Source organism: Ictidomys tridecemlineatus, chromosome 3 (genome assembly GCF_052094955.1).
Source record: "Ictidomys tridecemlineatus isolate mIctTri1 chromosome 3, mIctTri1.hap1, whole genome shotgun sequence".
Taxonomy (NCBI): domain Eukaryota; kingdom Metazoa; phylum Chordata; class Mammalia; order Rodentia; family Sciuridae; genus Ictidomys; species Ictidomys tridecemlineatus.
Window position 1 is genome coordinate 130,561,902 of NC_135479.1, and position 18,065 is coordinate 130,579,966.

An 18,065-nucleotide genomic window follows, 5' to 3' on the forward strand; every position below is an offset into this window, starting at 1 on the left:
CTGATATAGGACTTGTATCCAGAATACACAAAGAAATTTCATAACTCCAAATAAAAAGACAACCAATTAAAACTGGACAAAGGATCTCTCTAAAGAAGGGATAAAATGCCCAATCAACACATGAAAAGATGCTCAATATCATTAACTATCAGGGAAATGCAAACCTAAAGCACAATGAGATACAACTTGACACCCATTAGTATGAATTCAAGAAAAAAGGCAGACAATATGGAGAAGACAGAACACTCATACATGGATGACAAAAAGGTAAAATGTGCAGAAATTTTGGAAAACAATTTGGCAATTTCTCAAAAGTTAAACGTGGATTTATCATGTGACCCAGCAAGGTCATGTAGTATAAACCCAAGGGCAATGAACACATAAGCCCACAAAAATATCTTAATGGTGTTTTCAAAGCATCATTGTTCTTAAAAAACAAAAAAAAATAGAAGCAACTGAAACATCCATCAACTGATGAATGGATAAATAAAATGTGGTATAACCATACAACAGAATATTATTCAATACTAGAGAGGAACAATGAACTGATTTTTGCCACCATATGGATGAACCATAAAAGCATTATGCTAAATGAAAGAAACCAGTCATGAAAGACCACATATTGTATGAACTCATTTATATCAACTACCCAGAATAGGCAGAAAGGCAAAATTAACACCTTCCCAGGTAAATAAAAACTGAATTCATTGCTAGCAGTCCAATCCTACAACAAATCCTTTCAGCTGGTATGAAAGGATACTAGATAGTAACTAGAATTTACATGAAGAAACAAAGGACTCTGGTTAAGCACAGCTATGTAGATAAACATAAAAGACAGTGCTAACACTTCTTTGTTTGCAATCCATTTTTATCCTCAAATTTAAAAGATAACTACAAAAAACAATACGCATAAACATACTAATGAACATCCAATGTATAAATTTATAATTTGGGACAGTAACTGCATAAAGAGGTGGGTAATAGCAATAGTGGAGAAAATGTTTACATACTATTGAAAAGGAGTTAATATAAATCTGAGCTAGACTGTTATAAATTAGGATATTAGTTACAATCACTAAGGCCATCACCACTAAGAATATAACTCAAAAGAATACATTAAAAGATATCAGAGGACAATTAACAGGACACACTAGAAAAATACCTGTTAATCACAAGTGACAGTATCAACCAAAGAACTAAGGAACAAAGACATAAAATGCAGAAAACAAAGAGAAAAATGTCATAAGTTAATTTTTCTATATCAGTAAATATAGTAAATGTAAGCATATATTAAACTCTTTAATTTAAAGGTAGAGATGGAGCAAGGGATATGGCTCAGTGGTAGAGCACCTTCCTAGGAATGCTTAGGACCTGGGTTCATCCACTGTAATGTGTGTGCATGCACACACACACATACATACACACGCACACACACATCCAACCCCTCAATTAAAAAAAAAACAGAAAACAAGGCAGGATAAAGAATGTTTAATAATGAAATAAATATGATATCAATATATTTGTAATAGAGTATAAACCACATATAATAAAGTCCCAATGTTATTTTTTGTGTGTGTCAAGGGAGGATAGACTATAAAAAAAATTACATAGGGAAAAAACCTGTAGGAAGTAAAAAAGAATGGAGTTTCCCTTTAGTTAGTGGATCCTGGAGAGGTTAAGGGAAGCAAAGAGACAGAAGGCTCAGAGCAGCGGCTATTTACCAACCAGAATGCAAGTATTTCATCCCCCAAACAATAGCTGGACCCCTACAGGACAGCTCAGCACCAGTGCTGGAGATACCCAGGACTTGTAACCAGAGAGCTAACCATTCAAAATGTCCACCTCTGATGCTCATGGCTACAGTTAGAACTTTCCCTAGAGAAAAGCCCCACACCAACCTCCACATCGAGGCTCAGCTGTTACCTCTGCGTGAGCAATCCTATAGTGACAGCCCAAGGCCAGCTCCAGTCCCCCTCCTAAGGCCACACCTTGGATAGCGGCTACCACGGGCTTCTGATATCTCTGTAATTCATCTACTAAACTTCCCAAATCAAAGCCAGAGAATCCAGGAGTGCTGAAGCTGTGGATATCCACACCTACAGGACATAAAGACAAGGAGAAAAGATGGCTGAGAAGGATACATGCTTCTGTTATTAATATGTAGGGACCTGATCACCTTGAGATCTCTTTGGGCCCAGGAGACACTTTGTCCTCAGGCTGGACACACATGAAACAAGTAGTTTGAGAGATGCAGAACAAAATGAGATCTTTAAATATCTTCCATGAGCCCTGTAACAGTCTAAGATCTTTCTTTCCACATACTACCTAGCAATTCTAGCTCTAGGCAAATTTAAAATATCAGAGAAGGAACACAGGGGTCTCCACCCAAGACCATCATTCTGAGACTGAGTTGGCCTCTGGTTTTTTGCATTATCTGTTTATCAATCTTATTCACAGAAGTTTAGTCTCTTATCTTTGCTAATATTATGAGCCATAATACAAAATGTCAGGGTACAATGTATACATATTTGTGAGCTGTGTTAATTGACTGGCTTAGAATTATACCTTGATAGATTTTTTTATGATTGGTGAAAATAACAATATTTCTTGCTTTTCCTGATTATAAAAATAACACATGCATTTTGGGAAGTTGAAAAATGTACAGAATTATAAAGAACATATGGATCACCCTAAATATCACCACACAGAAATAATAATTTAAGACTTGGCAAATTCTTAGTCTTTTCCCTATGAATATGTGTAATTGGTTTTATGACATTAAGTAAGTTATTGAATCTTTTGTCTCATGACCTATCTTAAATGACTGATGTGAGAATTAAGTAAAGGTTGATAAATATATTTATTATTGAAAGAATACTGTAAAATCTTAAAAATTATCATAAACTCTTTTTATATAATTTTTTAATTTATATATGACAGCAGAAAGCATTACAATTCATATTACATATATAGAGCATAATTTTTCATATCTCTGGTTGTATACATAGTATATTCACACCAATTCGTGTCTTCATACCTGTACTTTGGATAGTAAAGATCATCACATTCCACCATCATTTCTAATCCCATACCCGCTCCCTTCCCCTCCAACCCATCTGCCCTATCTAGAGTTTGTCTATTCCTCCCATGCTCCCACTCCCTACCCCACTATGAATCAGCCTCATTATATCAGATAAACATTCGAAATTTGGTTTTGGGGGATTGGCTAATTTCACTTAGCATAATCTGCTCCAACTTCATCCATTTACCTGCAAATGCCATGATTTTATTCTCTTTTATTGCCAAGTAATATTCCATTGGGTATAAATGCCACATTTTTTAATCCATTCATCTACTGAAGGGCATCTAGGTTGGTTCCACAATTTAGCTACTGTGAATTGTGCTGCTATAAACATTGATGTGGCTGTGTCCCTGTACTATGCTGTTTTTAAGTCCTTTGGGTATAGACCAAGGAGAGGGATAGCTGGGTCAAATGGTGGTTCCATTCCCAATTTTCCAAGAAATCTCCATATTGCTTTCTATCTTGGCTGCACCAATTTGCAGTCCCACCAGCAATGTATGAGTGTACATTTTTCCCCACATCCTTGCCAGCACTTATTGTTGTTTGTCTTCATAATAGCTGCCATTCTGATTGGAGTGAGATGAAATCTTAAGAGTAGTTTTGATTTGCATTTCTTTAATTGCTAGAGATGTTGAACTTTTTTATATATTTGTTAATTGATTGCATATCATCTTTTGAGAAGTGTCTGTTCAGGTCTTTGGCCCATTTATTGATTGGGTTATTATTTTTTTTTTGGTGTTTAGTTTTTTTAGTTCTTTATATACCTTAGAGATTAATGCTCTATCTGATGTGTGAGAGGTAAAAATTGGCTCCCAAGATGTAGGCTCTCTAATTACCTCACAGATTGTTTATTTTGCTGAGAAGAAACTTTTTTGTTTGAATCCATCCCATTTATTGATTCTTGATTTAATTCTTGCACTATAGGAGTCTAATTAAGGAAGTTGGGGCCTAATCCCTCATGATGCAGATTAGGGTCTACTTTTTCTTTTATTAGACGCAGGGTTCCCTGGTTTTATTCCTAGGTTCTTGATCCATTTTGAATTGAGTTTTGTGCATGGTGAGAGAGAGAGGGGTTTAGTTTCATTTTGTTGCATATGGATTTCTTTTTTCTTTTTGGTGCTGGAGTGTAAACCCAAGGCCTGGAGAACATGAAACAGTATTCTATCACTGGCTATACCTAAGCCTAAGACAAACTTTGATGATCCAGGCCTTCCTTGCTCAGTATTTTTTTTTCAGTATTGGAGATGGAACCAAGGATACTTTACTATTGAGTTAAACCCCTACCCCTTTTTATCTTTTACCTTGAGGCAGCGTCTCACTCATTTGCTAAGACTGGTATCGAACTTGCCATCCTCCTGCCTTAGCCTCCCAAGTACTTAGGACCTGCTTAATTTTTGTACATGTATTTAAGAAAAACACATATTTTCCAATGTTTGGGTACACTATACTAGACCTTTCCATTATGTTAACTTTGAGAATTTCTAATGTTCTTCTAGAAGAATAATTTTTTTCTGCTCACAAATTCTAATTACTTTCTGTATTTTCCACCTCTTTCTCTTTTTTAACATTTATTTTTTAGTTGTAGTTGGACACAATACCTTTATTTTATTGATTTATATGTGCTGCTGAGGATCGAACCCAGGGCCCCGCACATGTTAGGCAAATGCTCTATCACTGAGCCACCACCCCAGCCCCTTTCACCTCTTTCTTACAATAAAATATAAAGTTCTCATAATTCTGATCTCACTTTTTGTGCCCCAAAGTCATCATGTTAGCTGCCCATCAGGTATAAGTGTCCAGGGCTGGAGGCATAGCTCAGTGATAGAGTGCTTCGCCTAGCACGTGTGAGGCACTGGGTTCAACCCTCAGCACCATCAAAATAAATAAATAAATAAAAAGAAGATTTTTAAAAAAGTTTAAGTATACAGTGAGTAAGCCATTTCACAGCTAGTCAATGCTCACCTCACCCTCCTCATCTGTAAATGGGGAGTGTAGGATTTACTCAGCTTAAAATATAACAAGTAAACACTACTACTATCTTCATTATAATTAATAAATAACTTACATAGCCCTAGTAGGAAAAATTCACCAAACCTTAATATCCATGTGCCTTTTGTCAAATAATTCCATATATACATTGGGGAAAAAAGGAAGAGGTGCTATATCATTGAATAAATCACCACTTCAGATATTATTGCCACATCTGAGCATCTTCAGACAATGACCCAATAAAGCAGTGCCACAGGCACTGAGGTAGGTGCCCACCAGAAGGAAAAAGAACTTCATTTCAAGACTATATGTGAACAGTAACCCTTGCTGATCACCTTCTGTGTGTAGATGCTGTATGAAGAGAGTTCAGAGAAGGCATCTCACTGGACCTTTCAAACACCCCTAACATAGACATTACTGTCCCTACTTCATAGATAAAGAAGTTGATGTTCAGGAGATTATGGAGATAGGGTGGAGATGTACAAAGCCAGTATATGCATCAGCATGTGTATAGCAGCAGGTGTCACGGCCATCAAGCCTGAACGTTCACCAAAGTCTCAACTCAATAAAAAAGAGACAAAGCCAGAGTCTTCTCTGGGTCTCACTTGGGATCTGTCCCTTTCTCCACAGTGTTTCTCAGTCCCACTCTAGTCTCCCGTATCTAACACACACATTACTTTATTTCTCATATTATTACCTAGAGGGACAGCTAATGCAGTGTGGATCTCAGTCTGTGACTAGATTCTATAGATAATGGGAGAGTGTCAGACAAGTGTTACCTGCACAGAATATTCCATTTTCTCCAGATATCACAATGGCTTTTACTGTATGGTCGGATATGGCTTTCTTTAGTCCCTCTTTTATTCCATTGAATACAGCCAAACTAAAAGAAAAAAATTTACATGATGCAAATTATTCATAATTAAAGTTCTGCCATCTCAGAGTTTTTCCTTTCTTAATCCTAAAAAATTAATCACATGCACGTTGTATAAAAGCCGTAGAAACTTACCATTAAGGCTTTCACTAATTTTTTCATCATACAATATGTCTACTGTGAATTAAGCAGTGAGCGAATTAAATGAGTCCCCTTGAAAAGTAATATTATTTTCTTCCACTCTGCTCTAATGTTAACCACTTAGAATCAGCACTAACCAATTTTAATATATTCTTACGCTTAATATAGAAAAGTGCAAGGGATTACCTGATAAACCTATACAACTATCATGTAAGGTGCAGTAAGGTAAGTGCTACACTAAAAGTACAAAGAAAATGATGGGGGTGCTGCGATTGTGGCTCAGTGGTAAAGCACTTGCCTAGCATAAGTGAGGCACTGGGTTCAATTCTCAGCACTGTATATAAATAAATAAAATAAAGTCCATTGACAACAAGTAAATATTTAAAAAAAAAAGTGGTGGGGAAGTTCAAAGGCAAGCATGTTACTTTTAATTTGCCATGCTGACAGAAACAGAAGGAAAATAGCAGAGAAATGGCCCAGGAGATGTGGCAGAAGCTGCTAGTTACCTCAGCTACCCATTCCTCCAGATTATGAAAATGCCTACATTTGAAGAGAATACATGATACCCCCCCAAAAGACTACATTTTCCACCCTGCTTTAAGTAAGTTCTGTTCAAGGCTTTAAGTTCTGGTCAATTAGATGGAATTATATTTATGCGATTTGGGGGAAGAGTTCCTAAAGGACTAGGTATGCTTTCCTCTTTTTTTCTTCCCTCCCTTTTCTTGACAGAAAGGCAGATGTGATAACTAGATGAGAAGCAGCCTTATTGGACCAACAGGTAGAAGTCAAGTATTGAGGATAACAGAGCAAAAGAGAGAATTGGGGGGATGAATGTTTGTGGAGTATCAATACCATTCCAGGATACTGCTGTTGAGAGAAAATTTTTGCTTGTTTAATTCATTATTACTATCAGTTTTCTACCACTAAAATTTGATCCAATCCTAGATAATTTAAGGTATAAAGGCAATGTGAGGGCATGTAGAGCAAAATTTGCCAAATTTCGGTATATGAGGAAGTCATCCAGAGAAGACAGATAAAGCCAAGATTGGATGAGTCCACTAAATGAAAACCAATGTAAACTGAGGGCAAATTCTCTGGATATGTCTTCATTTAAGACACAGGGGGTCCTAGCACAGTGATCCAGCACCAGTGAAACCTAATTCATAAAGATCAAGGAGAGGAAGTTTTCCATAAATCACATGATTAATAGGGCCAAGAGATCTAGCAAGGGAGAACTACAAAACATAGTAAAAAACTGCCTAAAAAAATTGATAGAAGCAGACCATAATCAGTTTTGCCTTAAAATTCTCCATATTTTGGGTAATCTCTGTATACAGAGTGAAAACAATCTTAAAACAAACAACAAACCTCTGTAAACCCCTTATTGTTAAAACCAGCAACTATGAGTTAAAACCTCAGAGCATAAAAGAGATACTTGCTCTCTTGTATGATAATTATCTTCTACTTCCTTAATTTTCACCTCTTAACCTAGATGAAGTCAAACAATACCACTTGTTTTCCACCAGTTAATTAAAAGTCACATCTGACCATGAAAACAGATACTACACCATTATGCAATATTGAAAAATCCATAAGGCATATGCAGTTCTCTTGGTGTCTATGGAAAACTGGTACCAAGAACTACCCACCCCAACTAGAATACCAAATTTCTCATATGCTTAGTCCCTTATATAAAATAATGGTAGGATTTGTACATAACCTACTCATCTCTAGACTACTTAGTATACCCAACAAAATGTAAATGCTATGTAAATACATATTATACCACATTGTTCAGGAAATAATGATAAGAAGAAAAAGACTACATGTTTATTAGAGACTCAACCATCACGTACCAAAGAACATTTTCTATCCACAGTTGAATGGCAGGGGATATAGAGAGCTGACTGTATTTTCTTCTGGGTTAAAGGATGACCACAAAATGAGCCAAAATCATCTTCATCATGGTCACTGAGGAAAGAAGACTAGCTTTTCTCATTCCAATCAAGCCTTCCTGTTTTATTTATGCTCTTGTTAATTTTGAAAAACTCAAAAAACAGGGGGAGGGGCTAGGACTATGGCTCAGTGGTAGTACATGTGCCTGGCATATGTGAAGCACTGGGTTCTATTCTCAGCACTATATATAAATAAATTAAATAAAGGTCTATCAACTACTAAAAATATATATTTAAGGAAAATGGCTGTAACAGACAGTTTTACTAGATTCTGCTGACTGAAGGGACCACAGCTTCCCTGTAAGGTAAAGGTCACATGGGCTAAGAAAGTATTTTCTCCATCTTAACACAGCCAGGTGTGGAGCATGGAGTGTGGGGGAAGATGACATTCCTGAGTGCTGACCAGGAGGCTTCAGGTTCTTTGTCAGAGTAGGTCTTGGCCTTTTCTCACACCCCTCCCTCCCTCCCTCCCTCCCTCTCTCTCTCTCTCTCTCTCTCTCTCTCTCTCTCTCTCTCCCTCCCTCCCTCCCTCCCTCTCTCTCTCTCTCTCTTTTTTTCCCAAAGTTCATCAAATCAATTAGTGGCTTGTTACCAGCTTTTTTTCTTTTCTTTTCTTTCTTCCTTTCTTTTTTTTTTAATATTTATTTTTTAGGTGTAGATGGACACAACACAATGCCTTTATTTTTAATGTGGTGCTGAGGATCGAATCCGGGTCCTGCCCATGCTAGGCGAGTGCTCTACCGCTGAGCCACAATCCCAGCCCCCCTTTCTTTTTTTTTAAGAAAGAAAATAGAATTTCCCCAATTATATACTATGAAAGGATAGGACTAGTTTCAGGAAACTTTCTTTTCTGTTTTGCATGTGCAGGCAGGTATACATATCTTGAGTCCTGTACAACATGAGATTTCTTACAGCCATTGTTCTGGGTAAATTTGGGGTCATCTCTGTTCTCTGTAATGAATAGGCCTAATATTTATGCACATCCTACACTCAATGGATGGGGCTGACACCAAAATAAGGAAACATGGCTGGCTAAATTAGAAATTATATTTAAATTGAGCAAAAAAAATTGTTATTCAAATAAGAAACAGTGAGCCTGGAAGAAAAAACTTCCAAAAAAAAGACCTGTTAAACTTGGTGAACACCAGCATGTATACCCTAACTAAAATAAAAGGTCAGAGAAAGACAAATGAGTAAGGACAGGAAAGGATTTGTTCCCAAATGGAGTAATTTTTGATAAAACAGAAGTGGATCCTGGGCATCAGGTCTGCTGACAAGGGCTTGTAACAGGCCTTCTCACTAACAGGAAGTTTAAAACCTTCATATCATTTAATCCTCACAACTATATATATTTTTTTATTTTTTGTGATTGAATCCAGGGGTGCTCTACCAGTGAGCTGCAACCTCACTCATTTTTTAAATTTTGTTTTGAGACAAGGTCTCACTAAGTTGTTGAGGTTAGCCTCAAACTTGCAAGCCTCCTACCTTAGCCTCCCAAGTAACTGAAACTACAGGCATGAATACTGTGCCTGGCTCCACACAACAACTTTGTGAGGTAAGTATATACATTACTCTTGGGTGGGTAGAGGGGCTATCAGGTTAAATGCCAGAAATATATCAAGCAGTTATCACAAAACATTGCTAGTTATGAGTATTAGGCTATGAAACTGTTTTCCCCCTAATTTCTTGATGGGAATAGCTGTCCATTATGAGCAGAAACTCCAGTAGCAGCAGAATCCTAATATTTAATAATCCAATCAGTAAGCAGTCCAAAGGGCTATGGAATCATATTACTTACATGTTTGTCAAAACCAACATAATGGATATTTTACATTTTTATGGGAATGACAATTACAGATTTGTGATTTAATTTCTTCTCTTTTTGTATAATTACCTACCTTCAAATTATAAGAAGGGTAATATTAAAACTAAGACTGAAAGTCCAATACAAGGACAATAGGATAAAAGCTCAGTTAAAATTAGCAGGTCTCTTTTCATCTCTATTTGCTCCCGCAACATGTAATGAGAATTTCATCAAAGACCTTTCTATCTATTCATTATATTCTTTGTAAATTATAATTTTCACTAATCTGACTCTCAGAGGATGGGTGGCTTTATTCAGAGATCTAGAAGAACCACACCAAATGAACTTCATCAATTTTCAAACCGGGAGTTTTGGTCTTACTTTTAAAGTAACGCTCTACATGCACTGCAGAAATAAATCAAATTAAATTAAATTAGTTAAAATGTAATCTTTCAGAAACTGCTAACATAGTGGTTACTCGGAATAGATCCTCTAGGGATGCTCTCTGACCCTGAGATTTAGAACAGATCAGGAGAAATAATTTAGTGTTTCCTACCCAGGGACAAATCTCCTTTACTCACTGTGTTGGCATTCACTGGGACTTACTTTATTTTATGTGTCTTTCTATTTTATGTTGGGCCAGGGATGAACCCGGGCCTCACGCATAGTTAGGCAAGTCTCTACCCCAGAGCAAGTCCCTCATCCCTTTTCCTTTATCTAGCCCCTTTACTGTAGGACACTTGGAGCTTTGGATCATGGTCCTGCACTCACCCAAGAACTTTGCAACTGAACGTTTGAGAAGTAGATGTTGCAAGCAAGCAGAAAGGTTTAGCACGCCCCTCTCCACCGCTCAGTTCCATCACTCACAGTTTCCTCCACCCGCTTACCTGGGCAAGCATAACCCAGCCAGTTTAGGTTAAAAGGCCCTGCTGTGAGCCATGGCCCCTACTGTTAGTGTCTTCAGTTTCAACCAGCAGGGAGAGTCAAAGTTTGCAGAGCCACAGACCAGCGACGCTGCGCGCCGAGAGGACGGAGCCCGTTACCTGATCGCGCTGACCGGCGGGTTTCGGAGGCGGATCTGCGCCAGGGAGTGGGGCAGCCGCAAGTACTCAGCCATTTCCCTCTGTTGCCTACGTTGCAGTGCCGCCCGCCCCGAGGCACGGCCAGTTGTGTAGGCGTGCCCGGGCTCCGCCTCCCGCCGCCCCACGGCCTCCTCCAGTCAGCAGTCCAGCTCGCACCCGCTACTCCTTCCCGGGACACCCTACCGTCACCACGCCCCAGCTCTGGCAACGCTCCTAGCCTTGTTTTCTTCGCTGGCTCCTGTCCTGTGGAAGGCGGAATTACCATTCGCTTCGCAAATCCCTAGCGCAGAGGCCAGGGCTCCTCCGTCCAAGTTCTAGCGCTTGGATTTGGCCAAGCTATCCTCATCCCAGTATCCATCCTCACAATCCTTATGAATTGGGACAGGTACCAGGTAGCTGGCGCCCTGACAATTATGTGAAACAGTGCACCCTGGAACTGAGGTAACACACACAATGTGCATGTAACCCACATGAAGAACGGTACTAATATCTCCTAAGTATTTACAAAAATCATCTTCCCTGTCTTACAGAGCAACCTAGCAACGCATTAGGAGCTCCTTGTTTGCCTTCTGTTTTTCTTCTGCGGCTCTTCCCAAGGGCTGGGGTTTCTAATACTTCACCCATTCATCCGGGAATCAAGTACCAATCATATGCAGGACCTAGGCTGGAGACTAAACAAAGCCCAACCCTTTCCCTCCAAAAGTTCCAGATGGGGAACTGGCAGAGCGCTTGCATGTGAGGCACTGGGTTCGATCCTCAGCACCACATAAAAATAGATAAACAAAATAAAGATATTGTGTCCATGTATAACTAAAAAAAAGTTAAAAAGAAAAAAAAAAAGTTCCAGGTAGGACATTGCTGTTCTAAATTGTCAAGTAATCAGAAAGTTTTCTGGAAGTTTCCGAGGGGGGAAAAAGTGTGTGTATACAGGTAGATATGAAAATTTGCTTCACTGATGTTTTATTAATTTTAAAAGGTTTAAGGACTAAAATACATAGATTTTCTTTTACCTATAAAAATAGAAAAAGGTTCCCATAACTAGAGAAGTAATGAAGGTCCTGAAGCCGTAGTAACCAGTAGCAGTAAGGACCTCATGCAATCCAGCAAGGCCAATAGCTCAAAGATCAAAGCCAGCCTTTTAAGGACAGCTAATCTCCAAGAGCTGGGTGTGGTACCTCTGAGAGTCAATAGCCTCATGGAAATAACCAGCTCCTTGGTTGTTTGTACCAATCTCTACCTAATGCCTCTGAAAATGACTACTATCTAAACACCTCTTTGCCAAAAAAAAAAAAAAAAGTCTAAGATCAATAGTTTGTTCTGATTGGAGAGAATGTGCACGATCAGTCCAATTCTACTTTCCTACAGAAAGCAATAAATTGAGATTTATCATTCTTCAGATACTAATCTCTAGGGAAACAACTCTGCGGTGGCATCCCAGCAACCTGAGCATCTCCACTAAGTCCACATAGGTAAAGCCAAATAACTCCCAGTGGCCTGATTCCTTCTGCAGTCAGGGAGAGAATCAGCCTGGTGTGGAACCATCTTGGGGCAGTGACTCATCTCTGTCTTTAGGAGTCTGTCACAGGTCATTTCTCATCTATCTCCCTAGTTTCAGTTGAAGGCAGAACTCTTTGCCTTGTGCTCCCACCTTAGGGTAGAGTTAAATCTATGGTGTAAATCTACAAAACTGTGTGGCAGTTGTTTAAAGTTGCTCCTCAACTGGACATTGACCAAGATGAGACAAATGAGGTATCTAGGGGACAAAATTTAAGAGGACACTCACCCTCAGGTTTATGCAACACTGGCCTTGGCCTGTTCCTCCACACAGAGCAATTCACCATTCCTGATATGTTAGTCTCTTTTTTTGGTGTCATGCTGTGGGATTGGGGATATAGGGAGCTAATAGCATGGTGATTTTTATTTTGCTGTTTATGTTAATAATAAACTGTCTATATTCCTGTGGGCTCCTTACATGTTGAGTTCATTGGAAGTATGAAAATCTAACAGCAGGTGCCACTATGTTGCTGCTTAATGCTTGCTTGGTCATCGGTATGAGTTGTTGTATTCTTAAATTATCTTCTCATTTAATGTCACGGTACCATGATATTTAATGGGATGCCTTTCCTTTTGGCTGATGCACTTCCATATCATTTGAATGATACTGCTTTTCCTTGTTTCATTGCCTTTATGTTGCATTATATCCCCATTTCACAAAAACAGGCAAAGTGTTCAGAAGTGATTTATTAAAGCTTAAAAAAATAATAAAAGAATGTAAACCCTACAACTTAGCATAATACCCAAAGGGTAAGCAGAGAACTGGATTCCAATGCAAATACAGAACCTCTGGATCATGCAAATCTTATTCATAGTAAGAACAGAAATGGCTATGAAACCTACTTTCACCTGCATTGATGATCCATTGGCTCTGGAACCCAGAGTGTTATGTGTGAAACTTCATTTGATAATGACATAAAGGCTTCAAAGCTGACTTCTCTGGTAAACCAATCAGGTTTTCCTGAACCAAACAAAATAATGCTTTCCTGACTCGGTGATAAAATCTCTCACACACTGTTTACCATGCCCTTTACTTCACTGTGAGATACAGATGTACTCAAGGCCCAGGGGAGGACACAGCCACAGATAAAAGAAGCCTGACTTTCCAAATAGTTTGAGGAGGAAGGCTGTTCCCTGACAGCACCAGCATGGACTGTTACAGAACAATATCTAAATTTGGTTACTTGTGAAAGAAGTTTAAGCTGTCCTGAGACAACAAACAAAGAGCTGGGAGTTTGCACTTCCAGAACAAAGCTGGCTGACAATTGAGAAAGAAAAAAGAAAAAAAAGTTGCTTACAGAAGTGTTTGAAAGAGAGATGGAATTGAAAAAAGAACTTCTTCACTATACCAATAATATTCATAATGACAATCATTTCATTTGGCTCATTCAAGCCTCAACTGTTGAAACTTGGGAGGACAGAGAGAGAGAGAGAGAGAGAGAGAGAGAACGTACATGATGTGTGGTGTAAAAGACCCACCTGTTGATTATCTTCACTGGGTGAAATAAGGTACAGCTCCATGATGCATTATTGAGCACATTTAAAGATCACACCCATATGCTGCATGCAATAGCCAGATTTCTGTTACTCTAATAAATACCTAAGTTACTTAATGCTAAAAGAGGACAGATCTAGTTTGACTCTCAGTATTGGAGGTTTCTGTATATGGTTGGCTGTCCCATAGCTGTTAGGCCTGTGGTGATGCAAAATGTGCTAATGCAAGTTGCTCACCTCATGTGGCTGGAAAGCATATACAGAGAGAATCAAAGACCAAATCAAATCCCCTTTGGGGAGCTGGGGATGTGACTCAAGCGGTAGCGCTCGCCTGGCAGGCATGTGTGCAGCCCGGGTTTGATTCTCAGCACCTCATACCAACAAAGATGTGTCTGCCTAAAACTAAAAAAAAAAAAAAAAAAAAAAAAAAAAAAAAAAAAAAAATTAAAAACTCTCTCTCTCTCTTTAAAAAAAAAACAAACAAACCCACAAATCCCCTTTGGGGCCATGCCCTCAGTGACTTAAGACCTCCCACTAGGCCCCACCTCTTAAAGGTACAAATACCATAGCTGAGGGTATACCACTGAACTATTCAGTGAGCTTCACTTACCACCTCAGGTTTGCAGGTAGTTTTCCATGAGGTCATCTCTGATCTCTGTCAGCTTCTAAACTGAAAATGCTGCAGAAAATGTCCCTTTGCACAGCATGAGCAACTTTTTTTTTTTTTTAACCTGGGGGCACTTAACCACTGAGCCACATCTACATCTCTTTTTACATTTAGAGACAAGGTCTTGCTGAATTGCTGAGGGCCTTACTAAGTTGCTGAGGCTGGCTTTGAACTTGTGATCCTCCCCATCCTCCAGAGCCGTTGGGATTACAGGCAGACACCACTGCTCCCGGCAGCATGAGCAACTTCAATGGCATCTCTGACATTTTCCTGTGTCCATTTTCATTTTGTGTCAAAAGAACCATTAAGCTAGAGTGCACAGATCTTTGTCACAATTTCCCACTATGTTATTTTACTGGAAAGAGAATATTTCATTTACTAGTGGTGATCCCTTTCACTTTTTCTGACAACTAACACTATTTAGAAAGAGGCAAAGGAGACATCAGTTTGGGAGATGCCCCAGTTACTTAGCCTGACACTCCTTCTAAAACAGGAATGCTCCAACAATATTCCTAGCACAAGATTACTGGCCCACCTCTGTGTGATTCCTTCCAGTGATTGTGAACCCAGTTCTCTGTGTGATAGACAGTTCTACTTAAATAATGGTTCTGTTCCCTGGGAACTTCCACTCCCTGATTCTTCTTTGGTTTTTAGGAATTATACATTAGTTAATGTATAATTAATAAATCTCCCTTTAATAGTTGTATTTCATCAACTATTTCAAGATGCTAACAAGTCTATCCTAAGCTGTTCTTCTTAGGCTTTTTCTTACATGCTAAAATTTCTTGTATAATAAGGTATTTCCAGTTGGTTCAGGACACTAGCCCAATTTGTCAATGACCCTTTTTACTAGCATCCATTCTCTGTGCACCTGTCACCATTCAGTATTATAGTATTCCTGTTCCTTAAGTCTTGTTTTCTCTTTCCTTAACCATAATGACATTTTTCTTTTTAAATTTAAAGCAATGTGAGTTATTTTTTGTACTAGAGACTGAACCTCAGGGGCACTTAACCACTCAGCCACATTCCCAGCCCTTTTTAATATTTTATTTAGAGACAGGGTCTGGCAAAGTTGCTTAAGATATCACTTGGTTACTGAGCCTGGCTTTGAACTCATGATCCTCCTGCCTCAGGTATTACAGGCATGTGCCACTATGCTCAACTGTGCTTTGTTTAAATAAAAAGATAATTACATTTTTATTGATATAAAATTCACATACCATGAAATTTTCCCTTTTAAATTGTATAATTGAGTGGTTTTTAGTATGTTAAGTAATGATCATCACTATCTAATTATAAAATGTTTTGATAACTCCAAAAAGAAATCCTAGACCCACAAATCAGTCATATACTATTCCTCTTTCTCCCTATCCCCAGGCAACCACAAATCTTCTCTAATAAAGGAATTGGTTTCCATGGATTTGCCTATTCTAGATATTTCATATAATTAGGATCACACTGTATAGGCTTTTGTGCCTGGCTATGATCTTTTATTTTATTTTAATTTTGAGACAGGGTCTTGCTAAGTTGCTGAGGTTAGCCCTGAACTTGCAATTCTCCTGTCTCAGCCTCCAAGCTGCTTATGCCACTAAGCCCATCCAGCCTGGCTATTTTCATTTAGCATAATGTTTTCAAGTGCCATCCATGTTGTAGCATGTATCAGTACTTCATTTCTTTTTATGACCAAATTTTTTAAAAAATATTTTTATTAGTTATTAATGGACCTTTATTTATTTATTTGTTTATATTGGTGCTGAGAATCGAACCCAGGGTCTCACACATGCTAGGCAAGGGCTCTACTCTGAGCCACAGCCCCAGCCCAAAGGAAGAGCATAAACTTTTTTTTTTTGGGTATCCTTATTTATTTATTTGTACATGGTGCTGAGCATCGAACCCATTGCCTCAACACATGGTAAGCAAGCGCTCTACCACTGAGCCACCACTCCAGCCCCTGACTAAATATTTTATTGCACAAATAAACCGCATTATTATTATCCATTTACCAGTTGAAATATATTTGAGTGGTTACTATGAATGATCTTGCTACAAACATTTCATGTACAAATGTTTGTGTGAACCATGTTTATAATTCTTTTAAGTCTATGTATAGGAGTACAATTGGTGGGTCATATAGTAACTATGTTTAACTTTTTGAGGAATTGCCAAATTGTTTTCTAAAGTGGCTATCCCATTTCACATTGCCACTAGAAATGTAGGAGGTCTTCATTTTTTCCATGTCTTCACCAATATTTCTTATCAATCTCTTTTATTATTAGGTTAGTTGTTCCTAGATATGAGTTATATCATGTCTTTCTCTATCATCAAGAGTGGTCTTCTTCCTTTCTGGCTGAATACATATTTAAAATCTGCCTGGTTTATGGAAAACATTCAATAAAAACAGTCATATTATTAGCTATTATTAGAATTATGTTCATTCGAGATGAATCAAATTAGATTGTCTTTCTTCCATGATTGAATTTCTATTTTCTTTGAATAACAAAATATATATATATATACCCTTCATTGTAAAGGTCAAAGTAAAACAATTTGATGTAAATCATATGTTCTAACAACTTTCCAGGGTTTTTTCCCAGATTTTTTTCCACATTTTCCCATAAAGTGATTTGTTTTTAAGCATGAAGATTGTGCTGATATGATATGGCTTTCAGAAATTCCAATGAAAATGGGAGGGGCAGAGACTAAAAATGGGAAAATGGTTGGGTTTTGTAATGGGCAAAAAGATGATAAAAGATGCTGTAGACTGGTAGGTTTTATATAGATACCTTATGAAATATTGGAATAATTAAAGAACTTGTGATTATCAGAAGATATATAGTGTTCACTAAGAACAAGTTACACCAAATTAGTTTTATATCTATTTTTGAGAGGATTAACACATCAGATCAATGTTGCACTGAGTCTTCTAAAGGAATTTCACATATTTAAATAAAGGAACTCTGTGGATATTTGTGTGTTATTTGATGACCACATTTTAGGAATAAATATTTGACCAATTACATTTTTTTATTTTTATTTTTTTAGTCATACATGACAGCAGAATGTATTTTGATATATAATACATACGTGGAATGTACATACATCAATTATATTGTCTATTATATTCTGCTCTCCTTCCTATCCCCCTACTCCTCCCCTCCTCTCCCATCCTTTCTCTCTATCCAATCTAATGTGACACACTTTTTTTTCTTTTTCACATTACAACATCAAATATGTATTCTGTATAACAATGAGGTTCTCCTTCCATCTTCCGTGCAACTCCCCTTCTCCCTCTTTTTCCCTCCCATCTCTCTTCCCTATTTAGTGGTAGTCTTCTTCTTATGCTCTTCCTCCCTATCCCATTTTGAGTCACCCCACTTATATCAGAGAAGACATTCGGCATTTGTTTTTTAGGGATTGACTAAC

The 18,065-nt window shown here is 38.0% G+C and overlaps 1 protein-coding gene across 2 annotated transcripts in view; it reads right to left on the reverse strand.

Annotated features, from left to right (window-relative positions):
- Nucleotides 1–11,048, reverse strand: part of LOC101954746 (peroxisomal bifunctional enzyme) — a 31,427-nt gene extending 20,379 nt beyond the window's left edge. The window contains exons 1-3 of one of the 2 annotated variants that reach the window (XM_005331025.5): nt 10,889–11,048; nt 5,851–5,954; nt 1,924–2,096 (exon numbers count right to left, since the gene is read on the reverse strand). In XM_005331025.5, coding sequence (XP_005331082.2) covers nt 1,924–2,096; nt 5,851–5,954; nt 10,889–10,962 — 351 coding nt within the window. In that variant the 5' untranslated portion in view covers nt 10,963–11,048. The remainder of the gene's footprint in view (nt 1–1,923; nt 2,097–5,850; nt 5,955–10,888) is intronic. The other variant, XM_040270171.2, reaches the window with a different exon arrangement.
- Nucleotides 11,049–18,065: the final 7,017 nt, after the last annotated feature.